The sequence below is a fragment of the Hakea prostrata genome, chromosome 8, assembly GCF_041222555.1.
Source record: "Hakea prostrata isolate BN-2017 chromosome 8, UWA_Hpros_2, whole genome shotgun sequence".
Taxonomy (NCBI): domain Eukaryota; kingdom Viridiplantae; phylum Streptophyta; class Magnoliopsida; order Proteales; family Proteaceae; genus Hakea; species Hakea prostrata.
Window position 1 is genome coordinate 31,106,118 of NC_142607.1, and position 22,898 is coordinate 31,129,015.

The following is a 22,898-nucleotide window of genomic DNA, read 5'->3' on the forward strand; positions in this document are numbered from 1 at the left end:
TTCAGCAAGCCATCTTCCGGATCCGGTTCGCTCGGGAGCGAGTCGGATCTCTCCGTCTCGACCGGGGTCGAGGGTCGGACCAGGTATGAACCCGGTCTGATCATAATCTCTCCATATCAAGAAGTACTGATACTACATTCGGTAGGGAAGCCCTGAGGAAAGCGTTTCTTGTCTGTGCAGTAGTTGTAGATCATATAATTCTTCTGGACCCATCTCATTCTCTTTTGGCTCGTTGCGTCTAAGGATTGAGAGAACCAGCTATTTTTGCTAGATGTAGAGGAAGCAGAGTTGTATTTGCAAGAAGACGACCTAGAAGACCAAACACATGCATTTGCATTGATGTTGCGGTAGGAAGCAGCGAAGGGAGGTTGAGTCTAGTCAGTCTTGATGAGGCCACCCCTGGTAGCCCAATCATCTGCATTCCAGAGACTGGAATAAATCCTCATGGGTTGATTTTTTGGGAAGGGAACACCCTTTGATTCCTAGTTCTTGAACTCTCTTACAAGAGTGCCATCCACACAAAATCTGCAATTTAATATAACAGTCTAATTAGGGCAGTACTAGAAATGGCGAAGTTCATTAAAAAAAAAAAAGAACTACTTAATTTTGGCGAATGAATGGATAATTGATATTAGTATAGCTCACTTACATGATTGTTTGAGGATTCTAGAGTGTAAATGTAAATTTTCATTATAACTTTAATACAGGTACATACCAATATATATAATATTCTCTATTCCTTAATACCCTCCCTCAAAATCAAGGGGCCTTCAAGGACCTTGAGTTTGGAACGAAGTAAAGAGAACCGAGGAGAGGAAAGACTCTTTGTCAAGATATCGGCTAGCTAGTCAGATGTAGAAATATACCGAACCAATAACTCCTTTTGGCCACACGATCATGTACAAAATGAAAATCAATCTCAATATGCTTCGTTTTGGCATGAAAAACTGGATTTGCAGAGAGGTAGGTCGCCCCAATATTATCACACCATAGAATAGGGGAAGAAGGTAACAAGATGCCCAACTCAGAGAGAAGGGATTGAACCCAAGTTAACTCAGTGGTGGCCCTGGCAAGAGCACGGTATTCACTCTCAGTACTAGAACGAGCAACAATAGTTTGCTTGCAAGATTACCAAGATACCAAATTAGAGCCCAAAAAGATAAGATAACCACCATGAGACTTACGATCATCAGGACAACTTGCTCAATCTGCATTAGAGTAAGCCTCTAGAGACAAGGTGGAAGAGGGTGTAATATGCAAGCCAAACATAATAGTACCCTTGAGATACCGAAGCAACCTCTTTAAAGAAACCCAATGATCCTCAGTGGGAGAGGAGAGGAACTGACATAATTTGTTAACAGAAAAACCAATATCAAGCCTTGTAAGGATTACATACTGGAGCCCACCAACAAGACTTCGATAAAGTGTGGCATCCAATAAGGGTTTTCCACTCAAACTTGACAAATGGTGAGCAAGTGTCATTGGTGTGGAGATCAGTTTGACATTAGTCAATCCGGCTTTAGTCAAGAGACTATAGATATACTTTTGCTGAGATAGAAGAATACCAGTGGGCATAGGAATCATCTCAACACTCAAGAAAAACTGTGCAGGGCCCAAATCTTTGAGAGTAAACTCCGAAGAGAGTGAGTGTAATAAGGAGTCAATGGCCGATGAAGAGGGTCCAGTGACCAAAATGTCATCAACATATATCAACACATAAAGAGGCTCAGATGAGTGATGACGAATGAAAAGAGACGAGTCAGTCTTAGATCCCGTAAACCCAAAAGTAACAAGATAAGAGCTAAGACGATGAAACCATGCTTTGGGTGCTTGCTTGAGCCCATAGAGAGATCTCTGTAGTTTGCATACATAGGAGGGATATCGAGTATCAACATTACCGGGTGGTTGATGCATATAAATATCCTCTTCGAGAGTGCCATAAAGAAAGGCGTTATTTACATCAAGTTGTCTAACAAGCCAATGTTTGGAGACAGCTAGGGTGAGGATGATACGGATAGTTGTGGGTTTGATAACGGGACTAAAAGTCTCATCATAATCAAGCCCATATTCTTGTGTGTAGCCTTTGGCAACTAAACGAGCTTTGTGACGTTCAATGGTCCCATTTGATTTCCTTTTGATGCGAAATAACCACTTGCAACCAATAACCCTTCTATCCAAGGGTGAGGGTGTGAGAATCCAAGTCTTGTTTGCAAGGAGAGCATTAAACTCATTGTCCATTGCAAGTCGCCATACGAAAAATTTAGAAGCTTGACTATAGCAAATAGGCTCCAAATCAAAAGATCCAACAGCTAATAGAGCCAAAGGAAGTGGGTATCTAGTGGCATAGAAACTCTTAGGAATTTTAGGGATACAAGTCCCATCTTAAGATCGAGTCACCATTGGATGAGATCTAGGCAAAACAATCTGATGACGAGTAGATTGACTTATTGAGGAAAGTGGCAACTCATTGAGCAATGTATGACTATCAACTAAATCATGTGTAGGAGATAAATGTGATTGAGTGAAATGCTACCCAAGTGTATTTTGTTCATGTAAATGAGTTGGACTAAAAGAATTATCATTTAAAGCCCCTGGAGTATGAGCAGCAGGCCCATTGATAACAACAGGAACAACAAACCCATTTAAATCACTAGAAGCAGTAGGCCCATTTAACATACTAGTAGAAGCAAGCTCATTTATAACACTAGGAATAACAGACCCATTTAAATCACTAGAAGCAGTAGGCCCATGTAACAGACTAGAAGTAGCAGGCCCATTTAAATCCATAGAAACTAATTGCCCATGCAAATGATTTAAACACTTTGTTGAATCAAAAAGTCCAGTGTCCTTATTAGTTACAATACCAAAATAAATCAAATTTTTTGTTGAAGAAAAAACATTTTTAGACTGAATATGTGCATCAGCGGTAACAACATTAGGAACAACAGTAGTTGATCCCAAAGTAATGTTTTGAATCGATGCACCAAGAACTAGCAGAAAGAGCAGGAGCTGAATCAAGGGGATCAGCAATAGGTGTACCAAGTCTAACACCTGAACAGCCATCCAATAGCTCCATGGAACCTCTAGAACCTATCTTTGGAACATCAAAATTGGTAGACAATGTAGTTGGTAATAACAAAAGAAAAGTAGAAGAAGATGAAGAGGGAGAAGCAGGAACCAAAGAAGTAGACCGGAAGGGACACAAAATCTCATCAAAGACTACATGACGAGATACAAAAATCTTCCCAGTAGAAAGTTGCAAACACCTATACCCATGATGGCGAGTATTATATCCAATAAACACACAAGTATCTGAACGAAAATCTAATTTATGTTTATGGAATGGCCTCAACAATGGGTAACAACAACAATCAAATGTCTTAAGAAAAGTATAGTCAGGATGACGTTTAAACAAACAAGAAAAAGGAGAGGCAAAATTCAAAGCTACAATTGGTAGCCTATTTAGAATAAACACAGCAGTGAGCAAGCAAAGATAAACCCATTTCAACAATTTGACGATGTTTTCGCTCAACCCTACCATTTTGTTCAAATGTATATGGACAAGATAAGCAATGAGAAATCCCACAACTCTCAAGGAATGTAGAACAAGTGCGATGCTCCCCACCCCAATCAGATTGAAAGGCAAGAATGGGAGTAGAAAATAGTTTTTCAACAAAGAATTTAAACATTTGAAAGACTTGCAAAGCCTGAGATTTACAAGAAAGTGGATAGAGACATGTAGATCTAGTAAAGTCATCCACAAATGAAACATAGAATCTATGTCCATCATTAGAAACCTCATGGGTAGGACCCCACAATCAGAAAATACAAGTTGAAGAGGTGCATTTGTATGTGTAGTACACGAAAAAAATGGTAGTTTATGACACTTTCCATATTGACAAGGGGCACATACAAATTGTGATTTAAGACCAATAGAAGGAAGATTAAATTGAGATAAAATTCTACTAACAGTATTTGTATTAGCATGCCCTAATTCCATATGCAAAACATCATGAGAAGCTCTAACAATAGTAAAAGCAGAAATAGAAGAAGAAGCAGCAACATAATTGTCTATAAGAAGTTGATACACACCATTTTTAAGGGCCCGGTCACTAGGATATTGTCTCGAGGAGCGATCCTTGATATGAAAACAAGTATCATGAAATTCAAAAAATACAAGATTATCAGATGTGAATTTACTCACAGATAACAGATTATAAGAAGCAGAAGGCACATGTAATATGTCAAACAAATGAAATGGAGATTTAGAAAGTGAAATTTTGGAATTACCAACATGATAAATGGATAGAGACTTGTTCCATTGCCAATTTGAACTTGTTCATTTCCAATGTACTCAGCTGAGAGAGCTTATGACACCCAAGTGTGGAGTAATATGATGTGAGGCACCCGAGTCAGGTAACCAGTGAGAGGTACTAGTTGGAGCACTAGCAAAATGAGACTGAGGCATCCTATACTGACCACTAGAAAATGAAGGTGTGGCAAACCTCTAAGTAGACCCAGCAAATCTTGGAAGATGATAACAATTTTTAGTTGTGTGACCTGGTCGGTCACAAATTTGACAAGAGAGAGAGAGAGAATCAGCCACCACCACAACCTCCTCTATCAGCAAATCGGCCAAAGTTACTACCACTAGAGAAATTCCGAGAGAAATTTGGTCGAGATTACTGAGATTGAGAAATATTTGTTGCTTGTGCTGTGATGTTAGTGAGATCTTGCAATGCAAAAGCCAATCTAATTTCCTCACAGAACAATGGACCTTGAAGATCAAGAAGCTTGATAGAAGCAGTATGAGTAGTAATTGAGGTAACAAATGACTGGTACTCAAACCCTAGGCCTCCAAGAATAAACAACACTAGCTCTAACTCAGAAATTGGAGCAGATGCAAGGGTCAAAGCATCAGAAATTTTCTTGACCTTCAGAAGGTATTCATTCATGGAATCAGCTCCCTTCTTTATATTATGCAATTGAAGCCGAAGCTACATCACTCTTGCTTGAGACGAAGAGGCATAGGTAGCCATCAACGCATTCCATACCTCAAAAGAAGTCTTCAAGCCAACCACTTGGGAGTGTGAACATAGTCAGCGAGGGAGGAAAGAAGCCAACTTAATAGTAGTTGATCTTGTTTATGCCAAGTAAAGAAAGTTGGATTCCGTCTTGGAGATGCAGAGTCAGAGTCAAGAAATGGATCACGACTAAGATTCGTTCCATCAACAAGAGACATTAAACCAATGGTGTTTAACAATGGCAAAATTTGAGAACGCCATATCAAATAATTCTCTCCATAAAGCTTGATAGACAAATAATGGTGAACATTTGAAAATGACATAGAAGAAGATGAATCCGGAAGTTGCACATCAGATGTAGATGAATCAAAAGCCATGAATCACAATTCTTGCGAAATCTTGGATCTCACATGCTAAAAAGTCACAAATCTTGCTTTTGTAACTCTCTGTTCTGGAACTCAGAAAACAGAGCTTGAAACACAAAGCTCGAAGACGCAAATACCTCCATTATTTTGACCAATTCTGTAATCTAGCAAATGCTGAAAGTAGATCTTGACACAAACCACAAACTGAATTTAACGCAGAAAAATACCAGAAAATCACCGATCTTTGAAGCCACAAACTAGAAATCATTGATCCACAAACCATAAACCACTAATCTTGAAGCCAAAAACCAGAAAACGCTGATCTAAGAAGAGGAAGAAAGCAGATCTGAGAAGTAAAAAACTAGAAGAGTCAACTAGTGTTGCCTGCTACGTTGTTTGCCTCCATTTCCAAAGCTCTATTGTTGATCCGTGCGATGAAGTCTATCAAGAGCAAAAGAAACACATAACTCAAAGACGTGACTCACAGATCTCGAGGAAAAAGATTCATAGATCAAGAAGAGTCGGTTCTTTGAGTATGGAAGAAAAAACAAAAGAAAAAAAAAATTGAATAAGAGTCAAACCCGCTCTGATACCATGTAAATGTAAATTTTCATTATAACTTTAATACAGATACATAGCAATATATATTATATTCTCTATTCCTTAATACAAATAATAGAGTAGGTGTGGAAATCGGTCGAAGAATTGCTGCTCTCTGTTGACTTCATCTTGATTGAACACATTTGTGTGAAGGATGTAAGGATCTCCACTCAAATTTCCCAATAACTCAAAATCTATCTCATCCCATGATGACCCTTTTGAAGATAAATGCAACAAAATTGAATTGCACTTTTGAATTAGAAAAATAATCTACCACCTAGAATCCATTAAGATGGAAATTTTGTATGAGAATAGGAAAACTATTGAAGAAGAGAGCAAGGAAGGAAATGGAAGCTTACATAATAGGTTGTCCTAATTAGAGCATCCTTGGTGTGTTAACCTTCGGCATGAGCCGATAGCCTAACTCCAATTAAAGTTGACCCCTAGGAAGCACCTGAGATCAAACTTGGATAAGAAATTTTCTTTGGAAGGGATAGCCGGATCCACTCCAAACGGGAAGTTGCTCTCCTAATCTACCTTGGAGAATGATGAGAACGGGTCACTTGCAGAAATGCCAGAATGAATTGATGTCAAGACAAACCCTAGAAAGCACCTAGGATCAAACTTGAGCCATAAATTTTCTTTTGAAAGAATAGGTGGATTCAGCCCAAGAGGAAAGTTACCTCTAGAATCTGCCTCGGAGAATGATGAGAATAAGAAATCAACCCCTTGCAGACTCAATAATACTATCAAATTAGGCAAACATATTGAAATTGAAGCCATAAACTAGTTTATGGATTTCATAGAGAAAGCACTAGAAATAGGGGCATGAAGACAATGCAAGGGACAACAGAAAGTGATACTCGTACAGTATCACAATCTCTCATTCTCAAGATTATAAATTGGGTGAATTCACCAATGTGATAACAATAAGAGTCTAGTTCACCCTAGCACACCACGGGTAGCTAGGAAGTTGAGAATCAAGATGAAGAATCCTTGAATTGATGTAATTTATGAATCCCAATTAACACGAGATTATGCCTAAACTTTGTCTGCTTCATTATTTCCATTTTGAGTAAAAGATGACAAACAACTGCAGTAGCACTCTAACTACAAGGCATTCAAATACATGGAAAGAGAAGACATCCCTTGCTGAACTTAGAGTATTCACAACACTGTTGTAATAGAGAGAAAGGTGAAATGTACATGCAAAGAAAGATAAAAACTTACAATCCCTCCTAAAACACTTTGTATACTTTCCCTCTAAAGCAGAGATTAAAAATTCAGTTCCAACATGTATACTCATGCACCATCTGGGTGACCATAGAGTAATTGTGGGCCTGGGGACCTGGGATCACCTACGAAATTTGTCTCAGAAAAATTGTCCAACTAGTAAAGAACATGGACTTTACTGTGGGTACACTAAAGTAAAGAACATGAACTTTCCTTTGATAAACAACTACTTTTTATACAAATTAAATACATCAACCTTTTGCATGCAGAAAAATAAGTATCTTAGCTTTCGTAGATAAAGCAAAAAAATGTTACTCCAATTACAAAATTCTAAATGCATAAAAACTCTAAGTAGGTGCAATATTTTCAACTAATTAGAAGCTATATAGGGTTTCCTTGCAACTTGATCACAAAGCATTTTTCCAGCTCAAATCAACAACGAAATCAAGGTTTCGACTAGATCATCGGGAAATAAAACCCAAAACAACATCGCATAATAACTGCAACTTACAAGAGTTTTAAGAGTTCAAATGCCGAAACCCAAATTCCGAAAGCCTTTAGAGCCATATCATTCAAATGCCAATTCCAAAGACTATATCGAGAAGAAAAAAAATCACACAAAGAGAGGAAGAAGTGAAAGCTTGGAAATAAACAAAGGCAAAGAGCCCTTGGGAGGAAGAAGTGAAAGCTTGGTTAATACCTTCAGTTGTTCTTCATGAGCGTTGGAATCATTTGTTCTTCACGAACGTTGGAACCCCAACTTAGGTTGTTCAGCTCAAATGGAATAGCTGGAACGAGTTGGAAGACTAGGGCTTCTTCTTGTTCAAGCTTATTCTTCTTTCTTCAAGCTGCTTCTTCATCTTCTTCAAAATGTGTTTTCTTCAAAGCTTCCTCTGAAATTAGGTATAACATGAAATGAACATTCAAACATCTTGGTTTTGTGTTTTTCAAATGATTTTGAAAACCGTATATTTTGAAAACGATTTTGAAATCGTATATTTTCGATCGGTGTTTGAATGTATATTTTGAATCGTTGAAAACTTATATAGACCGGTTCATAGATGGTCCAGCGGTTTGTATCATTAAATTGCTCGGTTTTCTCAAAACCCATTACTTTTCCTCTTGAAAATCCATTAACGGTGAATGATGGTCGAATGATGGTCGATCGGATGGACCGCATGACCATCCTGCGCATAATGCGTAGGACTCAAGCAAAATCCAACTTACCCAGTGTTTCCAACGGTTGTTTCTTGCCTAGACCCTTCAGCCTCCCTCTATTCCGCTTGTAAGGAGGCTCAAAAAGAGATTGAGAGAGAGGAGAACCTGAGAGTAGATTCGGTTGCAATGGTTGAGAACATCCAGAGAGAGAGAGAGAGAGAGAGAGAGAGAGAGACTGCGTGATCGATAAAAGGAAGGAAGAACCTGAGAGTGAAGTGGAAGGAGAAGTCAAGCGATTTTTGCCACGATTACAAGGTTTTTGGTTTGTAAATTAGGTTTACATTTTTATTTGAAGGTTATTCCACCTACGAATTATATTACTTGCAATTAAAAATTTCACAAAGTCATAAAGTGTATCGAGATCCACTCTAGAACAATAGAGATTGGAGGATCAGTCATGGGAATAACATAAGATAATCTTCCTAATCACAGAGAATAGAAAAATTCAATAGGAGAGTAGATCAAGTGAGAGTAGGAGTGAATACCAACCTGAAGGAAGAAGATTCGCCGAAAAGCTTTGAGGATTTGATGAAGATCTTCCAAAACTCCAATGTGAGTGCTTGAGAGATGCTTCCCATGTTCTCTAGAGGCTTAGGAACATTATGGGGTTGATTACTACGAAGTTATAATATATAGAGCATAAAAAACCTAAAAAAATTAGAGTTTTACAAAACAACCCTTGTCTCTGTTGGTCGCTTCATGGTTGGTCGGTCAGGTGGTCGACCAAGGTGATCGACCAACACTGATAGCAAGGCCAAAAATAGGTTTTTGCAACTCCAAACTTCAAATTTCCAAAGGGGCTTCTCCCAACTCAATTAAGTGACTTACCTAGCATTGAGGGACCTTCCAAAATATGTCAAGCTAGGGCTCAAGTCCATCAACCAAGTTCTTCATCATCAAGATGCAGTTTCTTCTCCAAATCAGGTAAGGTTTCTATATAAGGAACCCCATCATCAATCTCCATGGGTTTTGGGTCAAACACCATGTCTTCCACTGAGATGGCCCACAATTGTCTTCTAACTTCACTTCGGGTCTTCGGACCTACAAACAAATTGGTTTCCGGATTAGGGTTTGGGCTAGATTTCACATCAATGTATGCTTAAACCCTTATATTATCAGTGGGTGACAAAAGTATCCCTTTCCAGGAGTTCCCTTCAAATAATGCAATATTTTGGTAACAGCCTTCACATGAGCTAAATATGGATTATATATGAATTGGCTCACTATCCCTATGACATAAGCAACGTATGGCCTGATGTGGGACAAGTAAATAAGCTTTCCTACTAGCCTTTGACATTTCCCTTTGTCCACTAGTTCTCCCTCTTTTTCCTTAAGTTTAGCTTCAGCCTCAATAGGGGTATCAACTGCTTTTTACATCCCAACATTCTCACTTTTGATAATAAATCTATAACATACTTCCTTTGGTATAGGTATATACCCTTCTTTGATCAAGCCACTTCAAACCCTAGGAAATATTGTTACTTCCCTAGATCTTTAATCTCAAACTCTTTGCAAAAAAAGTCCTTCAACCTTTGAATTTCCTCACCATCATTCCCTATGATGATAATATTATCCACATAAACAATGAGAAGTGTGATATTAGTACTTGACTTCTTGACAAATAGTGTATGATTAATATTGCTTTGCTTGTAGCCAAGAAAGGTTATTTGCCTTTTAGAGGCATCCACACAAGCATTTAGAAGACTGTTTTAACCCATAAACTGAACTCTTAAATCGAAAAACTTTCCCTGCAATATTGTCATCAAAGAAACCATGTGGGATTTCCAAATAGACTTCCTCCTCCAACTCCCCATATAAGAAGGCATTCTTTATATCTAGTTGGTGCAAGTTCCAGTCATTGTTCACAATTACAGACAACAGAACTCTAATAGTGTTTAGTTTTGTAGCAGGGACTGCAGTCTCTTGATAATCAATCCCATAGGTCTGGGTAAACCCCTTTGCAACTAGTCTAGCCTTCAACCTGTTGACTAATCCATCCATATTTTGTTTGACCACAAACACCCATTTGCAGCCCATGAGTTTTTTCCCTAGAGGAATTGTACCCATCTCCCAAGTATCATTTTGCTTTATTGCTTGCATTTCCTTTGCCATAGCTGCCTTCCATCTCTTATCAGTATAGGCTTCCTGCCAACTTTTAGGAACAGAAAATAGATGATAGAGAGGAAATAAAAGTATTGTAAGAGTCAGACAAAGAGTCATAAGAAACATATTTAGCTATGGGATGTTGAGCATAAGATCTAATTCCTTTTATAGCAGCAATAAGAAGATCAAAAAAAGGACCTCGGGGGAACAATAAAATTTCATTGGAGCAAGAGATCTAAAGTGGTAACATGTCACATTTCTCCACCTTGCTTTGGTCGGTTGTAATTTTTCCTCTGATAAGTCTGCACCTCCTTATTTTAGTCAATCTTATTTTAATAGACCTCAATAGTGTTCCTCACAGGAGTGGTCTCTTCCTAACCAGGTTCTTCACATGGTTCATAAAATGGAGGAAAAAATTAGAGTCCTTAGGTACACTGGTTGAAGTCTCCCCTTGGTCAGAGAACTCTTTTTGAACTCCTAAGTTGTGTTGTGGTCGTGTATGGGAGATGTGTGTGATAGGAAGGTTTAGGGTTAGAAAAAACACCTCTCCTCTAGGACTCTCCCCTGGAAGGAGGATGATAACATTTGTATCCTTACTAGAAATATACAGCATAGGCCTTGGGTAGCTAGCTTACTATGGTGGCTGTTGGCATAATATACACATCCAAAAACCTTGGAGGAACAAGAAAAGAAGAGGCTCCCTAGAGAATCTAATTAGGACATTTAAAACCAAGTATCGTATTGGGCATCCTTCAAAAGGTAAGAGGCAGTGAGTATAGCATCACTCCAGTATTAGTCAGGGACATTCATAGCAACCATAATTAAACGGACTATCTCTAAAATATGTGCGATGTCTATGCTTATCTAGTTAAGGGGGAGTGTTAAGTTGTATTAGTGTCAGTTTACACATTCACATGTGTTGGTTACTACGTTTGTTACTGGTGTTACTCTTTATCAACAAATAAAGGTATACCCAGTGCAAGTGGCTCCTGCCACTGCAGGGTTTGGGGAGGGTCAAATTGCATCAAGCTTGTTTACCAAAAAAAAATTGCATCAAGCTTTAACGCTGTTTTGTCTTGGGCAGGTTGTATTCCAATTCAAACCTGCCACACTAGGTTGTAATGGAGCACCTTGCCCATGATGCTGAGATCTACCCTCTTTAGTATCTTAGTTCTTTATTTCACGTTTCACCCAAGTCTGTCCTAATTGTGGACCCAATCTTATAACGATTTCAATTCTGTTTTTGCTACAAAAAGAAACTCTCTCTCTCTCTCTCTCTCTCTCTCTCTCTCTCTCTTCAAAATGTGTTTCAAATGGATAAATCATGTTAAAGACCCAATGGTTCAAAATGTCATTATAGCTACATGTATGGACTAGCTTCTCTACTCTCATTTGTCTACAGTATGAGATTGCCTTCCTTTAACCATGTCCAGGTGCTGATTAAGTACATTGCCTCTACCAAAAACTTAAAAATATAAAATAGAAATAGGTACCGTTGTCAGGTGATTGCATCTAGTATTTGTTTTACCTTTCACTGCTAAAAATTCCAGACCACTTAGCTAACTGATGTAATCGTGTTAACAGGTAGAGCAAACTGTGTATACCGCATCCAATTATCTTTCTGGTAGGTAAAGAGCTTTCTGAAGAGGTTGAGAGGCTGCGCAATCTACAAAAACAGGGACTGTGTTGCACCAATAAAGATGCATGTGATGAAATTAAACAGAAATCTCAGAAAAGAAATCTTGTCAGTTCAAGAGAATTACCTAGTAACTCAACTGTAGAGACTTTTGAACAGAATTCTATAACTGTTTCGGCTCAGACAGAAGACACCAGAGACTTTTCAGATTCCTGCGTTCAAGTTCTGTATGAAGTGGTCAGAGAAGCCTGGGAATTTCCATATGAAATTTGTGCGTTTAAACTTCTTCGTTCTTGTAACCAAAGCTTAATATTTCTGCTTCTGTTGGAGAGTAATCTTCCTGCAAGAATGTTGTAGAAGAAACGGTAGCAATTCAGGTAAGCATCTGTGAAAAAGCTCCCATTCTAGTTGTGCACGGCAGCCCATGTTTCATCTTAACGGTTCAATTTCATTTTCAGGAGAACAGGTTGAACCCGGTAGTTGCCCGCTTCAAGCTCTTGTTGAGTGCTTAGTAGGCATGAAGTTCTCGACTGTTAATCAGAAAGAAGGATTATGTGTTACAGCACTTCATCAGTCTACTGGTAATTCTGCACTCCAGATGATGAGTTATATGCCAGTTTACAGAATGCTTGTTAAAAAATACGAAGGCTATAAGCATTCTTTCATTTCTGCCGTTGGATGTCGTATCTTTAAGGCATCACTATGATAAGGTATCTATAAGATGACTAAAAGACATGGTTAGTGCATATAGAAATAGAACAATTGCGTACAGTTGTCTTGATGTAATTTAATATTCTTCCCTTTACATGTTACTTAGTTTAGTGTTCTATGCTTCAATCCTGTACTTTGCATATATCCTAAGCATTTCCATGTGTGGCTAGTGTATCTCGCACCTATTTGACATGATACGTCTCTTTTGGATTATACTCCCATACTGTTATTGGAACCTAGTTAACATCTTATCTACAGTTGGAAGTCCTTTTAACCAATAACCGTTCAATGATAGATATTCAAGTACAATAAAAATAATCATTAGATTTTTGGTTGAGCAAAATATGTGTGCTGTTCTCCTTTTCTATGTCTTAAGGTAAGGGAATTGTTGGAATTTTTGCATAGTTGCCATGGGGTTGCCTAGGCTGATGTAGATTATGAGTTCATATGTACCTGTAAGAACAAGTACTGAAGCCAGTATGGTAAGATTGAGGGATGCAACTTGATGCAGGATATCAGGGGGCTGCTCCTACTAGCCCTAGCCCATGGCCAGCTACATGCTACAAGAGTTACCACCTCAGCCCAAGCCCTTCCTTTGCTGATTCAATTTCTACTTTTAGTTATTTTAATAAAGTTAGTTTTGTGAAATTTAAAAGTAATCGCAAGCACATGATATCTTATAGCTAACAGTTTGATCTCAGAGAGATACAACAACAACAATAAGCCTTGTCCCAACTAAATGGGGTCAGCTACATGGATTTTTGTCCCCATTCAGTTCTGTTTAAGGCTATGCTAGGTACAAAGACTAAGCTTGTATATCATTTCTCATCACTTCTCCAAAGGTTATCTTAGCTCTGCCTTAATTAGCTCTTCTAGTTCCTTCAATTTGGATTATATCACTTCATCGTACATGGACATTTATAGGCCTCCGTTGAACATTGCCTTGCCACCTCAAACGACTTTCTCGTAGCTTATCACTTATGGAAACAACTCCCAGACTAACTCTAATATGATTATTTCTTATTCTATCTTTCTTAGTTTTGCCACTCATCCATTTTAGCATCCTCATTTCTGCTATACTGAGTTTATCTAGATGATTCTTTTTAATAGCCCAACACTCTGTATTGTACATTATTGTTAGTTGAACGATGGTCCTATAGAATTTTCCTTTACGCTTTAATATAATATGTTGATCACATAAGACCCTGGACGTACCTCTCCACTTCATCCACCTTATTTTGATTATTTGGAAAACATTATCCTCTATATCACCTCTTTTATCTATAATTGAAAAAAGGTACCTAAAACAATCACTTTGAGGAATCTCTTTATCGTCAAGTTTTACCACCTCATTGTCTGCCCGATTATGACTAAAGTTACAAACTAGATATTCTATCTTCGTTCTACTTAGTTCAAAGCCTCTTGATTCTAAAGCTGCTCTCCATGATTCTAACTTGGTCTTAATCCTTACTTGAGTCTCATCTATCAATACAATATCATCAGTGAAGAGCATACACCAAGGAACCTCATCTTGAATGTCTTTGGTTAATTCATCTGTTATAAGTGCGAATAGGTATGCACTTAAAGTTGATCTTTAATGTAACCCAACTGTAATTGGACATTCATTATTTTGTCCCCCCACTGTTCTTACACTTATCACTGAACCATCATACATTTCATTAACTATGTCCACTTATTTACTTGTGACATTCTTTTCTCTCGTACTTGCCAAATTAACACTCTAGGTCAATAAGTACCATATAAAGGTCTTTCCTACACTCTCTATACCTTTCCATAAGTCTTCTAATTAGGTAAATAGCCTTTGTCGTAAACCTTCCCGGCATAAATCTAAATTGGTTCTTTGTAATTGTGGTTAAGTGTCTCAAGTGGGTTTTAATTATTCTCTCCTATAATTCCATGGTATGATTTATCAGCTTAATGCCTCTTAATTATTACAGCTTTGAATATCTCATTTATTTTTGTAAATTGGAACTATGATGCTTTTCCATTCATTTGGCATTTTCTCTGTACTAATGATCTTATTAGACAACTTAGTTAACCAAGCTAGCCTATGGGTTCCTAAACTCTTCCATACTTCTATTCGGATTTCATCAAGCTCTTGTGTCTTCTCTAATTTCATCTTCCTCAGTGCTTTTTTTTACTTCGAACATCGAAATTCTCTATATATATGTTTGAAAATTGGTGCCTTGGTGGATGATGTAATCGTCCGAATCACAGATACTTGAAGTGTGTTTGTTTAGTAGATTAGAGAAATAGATTTTCTGTAACACCCCCCATATTTCTAACCCGAGATCCGTATTCCAGGTCCGAGAACCCGAAGGTCTAGTCGGGTGAACTTGTGGAGTATCCGGATTGAAGCCCATGATCCATACCCAGGACCCATGGATCTGGATCCTTTATCTGAAGAGCCTGCCTTGGCTGGAAATTGGAATTCTGGAAGTCAGGTGTTGTTCAGAGATGTCCGGAATGAAGGTAAGATCTCCCTCATCTCTTATTTAGGGCTAGGTTGGCCTTGGGTATCAACCCCCTAGTAAAAGCACCCTTGTATGGCAAATTACATGGGGGCGGTTACTAGTGGCAGTCGCTTAACCCAAGCGACCGGCCCAAGCGACCGCTCGGTCTGTTTTCGGGGATTTTGCCCTATTTTGCCCCCTAACTTCTATAAAAGGCAACCTCCGTCTAATTAACGATTACTTTATTCGTGGTTGCTTATTTGGGAGTTTAGACGGCTGCGGGGAAGATCCGAAAGAGTCTCTGGAGTACTGACAGTGACTTGGAAGATCAGTTCTTTCCTTCTCTGACTCTCTGGCGTGAGGTATTGAAGTAACCCTTCGTTCTTTACTCTCTTTGTCCGTTAAATTAGTATTACCCTTTTTCCCTCGTCTTTGTGATTACCCCCTTGGATATTTTAACTCTCTTTTTAATCTACTTGAGATGGAATAACCGTAAAAAGAACCATGTTTCTGTGAGATGGTTAATCCAGTCAAGGGGAGGGTTATGGGTAATCTATTGATGGTAATGGTTAATTTTCTCTCACCCTTTTGGCTTAGGGAGTGTTTGATTCAAGACTTAGGACAAGATTACTCAAAATCCGGATTGCAATTGAGTAATCAGAAGCCTGAGTTTCGGATTGAAACTCACTGTTTTTGGGGCGGTCACTAGTGGCGGTCGCTCAACCTAAGCGACCGGCTCAAGCGACCGGCTGGTAAACAGTGACCAATTGAATTTTGGTTCTGATTCAAATTGATTCATGTGACTTATATATTCTAATAACCCTGTGTTTAGGTGTTTACTGTTTGAAAGAAAAGTCTACTAATAGTTACTGGATTCCATTTTACGGACATTCCAATTTTATGCAAGTAAGGACAGTCTATCTTATCTATCTACATATAGTTGAACATGTTAATCTGATAATTGTTAGTCTTAATTTCTATTGTTATATGCTGTTGTAGTTGTATTTAATTCTAATATACTACTGCTGTTTGCCTTGATTTCATAATTACCTGGTGAATTGTGAATGTTATATGATTATGGTAATTGGTATATGGTTATGATAGTTGGGGTGTTCCTTTTGGGATATCTTGGCTGATGATATTAGAAGGCTGTGGAATGGGTCACATGCCTGCTGATACCTTTAGCACTATCATGATTAATTGATGAAATTATTAGGATGAGTCTAGATTGCATGGCTAGGTTCCCCACATGCTACTACCCTTTCGGTAGGGGGATTGAAACCGAGTGACCCGTGATGACAGTGATGTGACTTGGTGGTCCACTGTTAGTCATATAAATGGTAGGGTTGCATATGTTAGGGTTGGGCTCATGGATGTCCAAGGATCGGACCGGGTGTCCTGAGGAATCATGAGAGCATCCGCCCCAATAATATGTGGATGACCATAGGGTTAAGGAGTGGAGTCCAACAGAGGTAGCCAGTCCGTGAGGATTTTTACTCCTAGGTTGTGAAGGATACTGAACCGAGTTGGTTGGTGCCATAGGGGATGTATCTGGACTTCATGTAGACATGTAACCATTATGACCTTGCATTGGATTAGAAACCCCGACATGCGCTAGTACTCATTTCCAAAGGTCGAGGTGAGAGAGTGTGGACTTAACCCCTAACCATGGTTTGTAAGCCAGGTGTGGACTTTCCCTTTTTCCTTGGATCCCTACAGAGGTAACCAGTCCTTGCCGGATCAGAGTGATGAGACTCACCCAGAGGAGGGCTGGTGTTTATTCTTAAAGCATGTCAACTGTTAGAGACTTGCATAGCGAGAAATCATAGCATCATTCATATTTTGCATTCATTCATATTATTGTTGTATCATGGCATTTTGGATGATGGATAAGATATATGATTGTTTCTTACTGAGTTCTTTAGAACTCATTCCTTTATTCTTTGTATGTTTTTAGCCTGTACAGAAGAAGGATTTATATCTGAAGATGGGCTGGTTTCCTATGAAGGAACCATCCCGTTTGAAGAAGATGTGGCACCGCCAGTGGGAGATGGAAATAGCATGTGCGGGAGTTCCTGCGGGTGCATGGAGTGCGCTTATCGCATCGGTTGATGGTCAGAGGCGAAAGGTGGTCAGGCAGTTCGCACAGAGACTGGAGAAGAATTGGAGGACCCCTCACCTTATTAAACTGGAGTCTAAGTTCATTGACTTAGAAAAACAAACTGGAAAGAAACTGATATAAATACTTTTGAATTATTCCGCTGCCCTCATTTTTGTTTTATCCTTTATTCTTTATTTCTTTCCTTTGATATTGGAGTATTTTGGACTCCTGTAATTCATTTAATTCAGTTATTGAATATTATTTGCTCTTGATTATCTTTATTTGTCTTAAATATTGTTGATAGACTAAAACCTTGGATCTTGTGACGGATCGCACCCACGGGTTGTCGGGCGGGTAACCGAGACCGACGGGTGGGGTGTGATATTTTCCATCTCTTCTTAATGTCCTCATCACATACTAATACTTTACCAGCTCTACTTTTAATACATCTAAAATGCTCAAGATCTTGCTTTTCCCATCCCTTATTTTAGCTATCTTATAAGTTGATTTCCCCCCTTCCTTGGTGTCCAACTTATTATATAACTTTTTGTAATTCTTCTCCCTTTCTTAGCTTTATTTCTAGCCAACATATACCTTTGAATATCCTCAATATCCTGATTCTTTTGCCATGTCTTAAAACTAGCTTTCTTATTCCTAATGACAGCTTAAATCTCACAATCCTATCACCAAGTCTCTCTATAAGAATCGAGCTTTTCTTCTGATTCACCTAGGACATCTTTAGCCACCTTCTTGATAAGCATAGCCATTTCATTTCAGATCGCATTTGATCTCAGGGAGATATCCCACTTTATTTTTATCTCCTAAGCAATGCAAGAATAACATGGATCATGATTAATTAGACTAAACTAATGGTCCAAATACATCCATCTAATGAAGAAATTGATTATAGGGTCCTAATCATGCATCCAACGAAATTGGATTTTCGAACCATAAATGAAGTGTTTCATTCAGGCCCTTTATTCCATAAGACTTATTGAGGGATGGGGTTGGTGGCCTACATTACTTTCCCGCTGTTATGAAAAATATTACCAAACCGGGTTCACCTTCGGTTCAACGTTTGACCCTGGTTGAAGATGGCCCGACCCGACGGTTGGGTTCGGACAACCGGTTGAATCGTTATAGCATGATGAGGAAGAAACCCTATAGTTACAAAGCTAAGCACGACCCCGAGGAATTCGGGATACGTGATTGAGTTATAAATGGTTATTGTTACTCTGAGGAGTGGGTAATCATATTAAACATGGAAACTACTTCCACCCCCGAGAAAAGGGGCAAAAACCTACAATCGGATGGCCACCAAGAAGAATCGTGAACATTTCCAAGGATCTAGAACAAGAAGTAAAACCTATATAAACAAGTAGCCTACACACAGATGAGGTATCTGAATTGTTTTCCTTACTATCGTATTCAATTTCTGCTCTGCAAATAGCCAAAGCTTTGTGATCAATTCCTTAACTGACTTAGCCTTCGGAGGTGGCTCCCGACCCCAGGGTCGGGCCACGTCTAACACTGTTTTGCAGGTCATTCCCCAGGGATCTGAAGGCTGATTAGATTTGGACGCATCATTTGGCGCCATCTGTGGGAAACGTTTCAGAAAGTCATGGTTACCAGATCAGCAGCAGTTGCGGCCCAAAGAGAATAGAATACTCATCCTCCCCTAGGAGGATATCCACCTCTAGTTGGAGATGATCTTCCTAAAGGAAGTCATGTTTGTGATGAAGAAGTCCATGCAAACGAAGGATTGGTTGGAGGTGAACCTTAGAACAATCCAAACAACCTTCAAGAGCAGATGAATCAAATGCAGATGCAATTCCTAGAGATGTAGCAGAGGTTTCGTATGATGGCCAGATGCCTAGAAGCTCCTAGAGAACCCAATCACAATGATCGGGAGGAGGCTTGAGGACGCATGCAAAGGACAGGGGTACGACTTTCTCCAATTCGAGGATGTTCTCTCCGAAGACATAGGTAGCAAGCTGAAGGTTAGAACTTCAGGCAGAATCCTCACGAAGATCGGGAAGGTCGATCTAGAGCTAGAAGAGTGGCAGAAATACCCAGACGAGATGAACAACGCGGTCGAGAATGAGCACAAGGGAGTAGAACAAGAACTCTCACCAGGTTAGAATGAGGGGTTCGCACTCATACACCAACATCTCAGTGTTCGAGTAGAGACAATAGTCGGTTTGATGGTACTCGGGAGGTACACATCGATCAGGAGCTGGCGGACATCAATCAAAAGTTGGGACAACTCATCAAAGGTAAGAGAACTGATGATATTTACTCTATCATCAGAAGAACTCCATTTGTGAACCACATTGCTAGGTATGAGTTCCCACATAATTTCAGACTCCCCACATTCTCTCCATCTGATGGATCGGGAGATCCAACGACACATATAAGTTATTATCAGCAAACCATGGCTATTGCTGGTAATTCGGACAAAGTAATGTGTAGAGTATTTAGGTAATCACTCACTAGGGCAGCTCAAAAGTGGCTCTCGAACCTTCCTTCAAAAGAATTGTTGATTTTGAAGAACTGGCCCGAAAATTCATCAGTCGGTTCCAAAGTGGAATACAGACCAAGAAGAATGAAGAGACTTTGTTTACTATAAAGCAAGGAAGGAAAGAATCTATTTGGGACTACTTGCAGAGGTTCAACAAGGGATCAATGGAGATCAAGAACCTGGACAAACAAGTGGCCAAGACTGCACTTTTCATAGGCCTCACCAATAGAAGACTCTTAGAGCTGTTGCTCCATGATATGCCTACCACCTATCCCAAACTCGTACAAAGGTGCCAAAAGCAAGTTGAAGTGACTGAGATCCTTGACGCTCGGCAAGGAGAAATCAAGGCTTCTAACAAATATCCGAAGGTTACTAAACATGGCCAGGGGTCGAAGCCACCCAACAATAATCGGGGTCGAAAACCTTGTTCGGGAATGGAGGCAACATTCGCCCAATCAAACGGAGTATACACCACTGAATACCCCATGATCGAAAATCTTGATGCAAATCAAAGATCAAGATATCCTGAAATGGCCACCAAAGACGATTGCCAAATCTGAGGAGCGAAACATGGAAAAATATTGCCGTTTCCATAAAGATTATGGACATTACACAACAAATGCCGTCATCTGAAGGCAGACATCAAAAGGTTAATATCTCAGGGGCATTTGTCAAACTTTGTTGAAGGCCGGAGAGATGATCGGTTAAGAAGAGCAACTACTGAAAAGAGAAGGGAGTGTTTGGAAAGTAGGGATCGGCAAGCCGAGGCTCCCCAGTCAAAAAAATGAAAGAAGGTTGCCCGATCTCCAATTTTTACCATATTCAGGGGACCAGAACCCAAATCCTTTAGAAAACTGAAAGCCAAATCCAGGTTTGTGGGATTTGGAGAAGCACAAAAGTGAAAGAAGTTGAATGTGGATGAAAGTATCACATTCAATGAAGAAGATGAAAGAGGCATATGCATGTCTCATGATGACGCGATCGTGATCAAAGTTGAGATCGGTCGACATGGATATACACAAAGTATTGGTGGACACGGGATCGTTTGTAGATCTTTTATCATATGGTGCCCACCAAAAGATGAAAATGCAAGAAGACTTAATAAAGCCATCCTCAACTCATTTATATGGATTTGCTGGATCAACAGCAATTGCGGAAGGATTGGTGCAACCGGACCTCATAGTGGGAGTTTTCCCAAAGAAAGTTATTGTTTTGGTAAATTTCTTGGTCGTTTGGGAGTTGCCAGCATATAATGTCATCCTCGGAGACCATCTCTTACAAAGCTGGGAGCAATGGTTTCGACCAAACATATGAAGATCAAGTTCCCAACCGACAAAGGGATTGGTGAGGTAACTTCTGATAAAAAAACTTCATGACAATGCTAAATTTCCTATTTAAAGGACAAAGCTAGGCCCATGAAGGCTACGGCCTTATCAATAGAAGTTTATGATGATCGGGACAAGGATGAAATGCAGAGGCTTGAACCTGTAGAGGCTAGAACAAATCCAATTGGATTCTAAGGACGAACAAAGACAACTTTCATCGGGTCCGAACAAGCTTGTAACTCAAAGAAGAAGAAAATGGATCCTTCTTGGGAAGGGCCATATATGATAATCAAGCCAGTTGGTTCGGAGCATATAAGATGAAGAACCCAGCTACAGATCGTGAACTTGATCGATCTTGGAATGCAAGACATCTAAAGAAATTCTCTCCTAAGTCACTTTCATTTTTTGATAAAGACAATTCACATTTTAGATGCAATTTATATTTTCACAAGCCAAATCTCTATGATAGGATATGAATCAGATGAAATTTTCAATACAAAAGGCTTCGGCTAAGCCCGAGTGAGACCTCCCAGCGAAGCATCGGCTTAGCCCAAATGAGACTTCCTAAAGATGGGGCTTCGGCTATGCTTGAGTGAGACCTCCCAGCAAAGCATTGGCTCAGCTCGAAGGAGACTTCCTAAGATGAGGCATCGGTTTAATACCCGAGTGGGACCTTCGAAAGCTTAGAAGAATTCTCAAGAATTTCTAAGTAGAGGCATCAATTTAAAACCCGAGTGGGACCTCCGAAAGGTGAGAAGAATTCTCAGGAATCTCTAAGTAGAGGCATCAATTAAAAACGTGAGTGGGACCTCCGAAACCTTGGAGGGATTCTCCGGAATTCTCTAAGTTGAGGCATCGGTTTAAAACCTGAGTGGGACCTCCGAAAGCTTAGAAGAATTCTCCGGAATTCTCTAAGTCAAGGCTTCGGGTTCGACTGACTAAGACCTTCCAAAGACAAGGCTTCGGTTCCGATCGACTAAGACCTTCCAGAGATAAGGCTTTGGCTTTGACCAACTAAGACCTTCCAAAGACTAGGCTTTGGTTCCGACCAACTAAGACCCTCCAAACATGAGGCTTCGGTTCCAACCAACTAAGACCTTCCAAAGATGAGGCTTTGGTTCTGACCGGCTAAGATCTTCCAAAGACAAGGCTTCGGTTTCAAACGACTAAAACATAAGAGATTGGGCTTCGGATTCCTGAATAAGACCCTATAATGCACCTGTCGATAATTTACTACACTTGGGTTATCATCAAAGAAGATTGTAGGGCCTCAAAATTTTCAAGTGAGCAATTGTTGTGACATTGGATTCGGGAGATCATCTGACTCCTTGCATTCTCTATTCCGATGATCGAGACTAAGAAGTAAACCATGCATTCGGTCTGGGGGCTTCTCCCAAACACTTGGCTTGGAGGGCTTATGTTATGGATAAAATATTAACGAATCGGGTTCACCTTTGGTTCAATTTTGACCCCGGTTGAAGATGGCCCGACCCGATGGTTGGGTTCGGACATCCGGTTGAATCGTTATAGCATGATGAGAAAGGAACCCTGCAGTTCCAAAGATAAGCACGACCTTGAGGAATTTGG

At 39.5% G+C, this 22,898-nt stretch overlaps 1 protein-coding gene and 1 pseudogene across 1 annotated transcript; one reads left to right on the forward strand and one right to left on the reverse strand.

Annotated features, from left to right (window-relative positions):
* Positions 1-116: 116 nt before the first annotated feature.
* On the reverse strand, positions 117-6,398 carry LOC149007547 (xyloglucan endotransglucosylase/hydrolase protein 22-like; annotated as a pseudogene).
* A 5,483-nt stretch (positions 6,399-11,881) lies between these two features.
* Positions 11,882-12,885, forward strand: LOC149007548 (uncharacterized). Its single transcript, XM_089167098.1, has 3 exons — positions 11,882-11,909; positions 12,172-12,510; positions 12,638-12,885. The coding sequence occupies exons 1-3, from the start codon at positions 11,882-11,884 to the stop codon at positions 12,883-12,885; spliced, it is 615 nt and encodes a 204-aa protein (XP_089023224.1).
* The last annotated feature ends 10,013 nt before the right edge of the window (positions 12,886-22,898 follow it).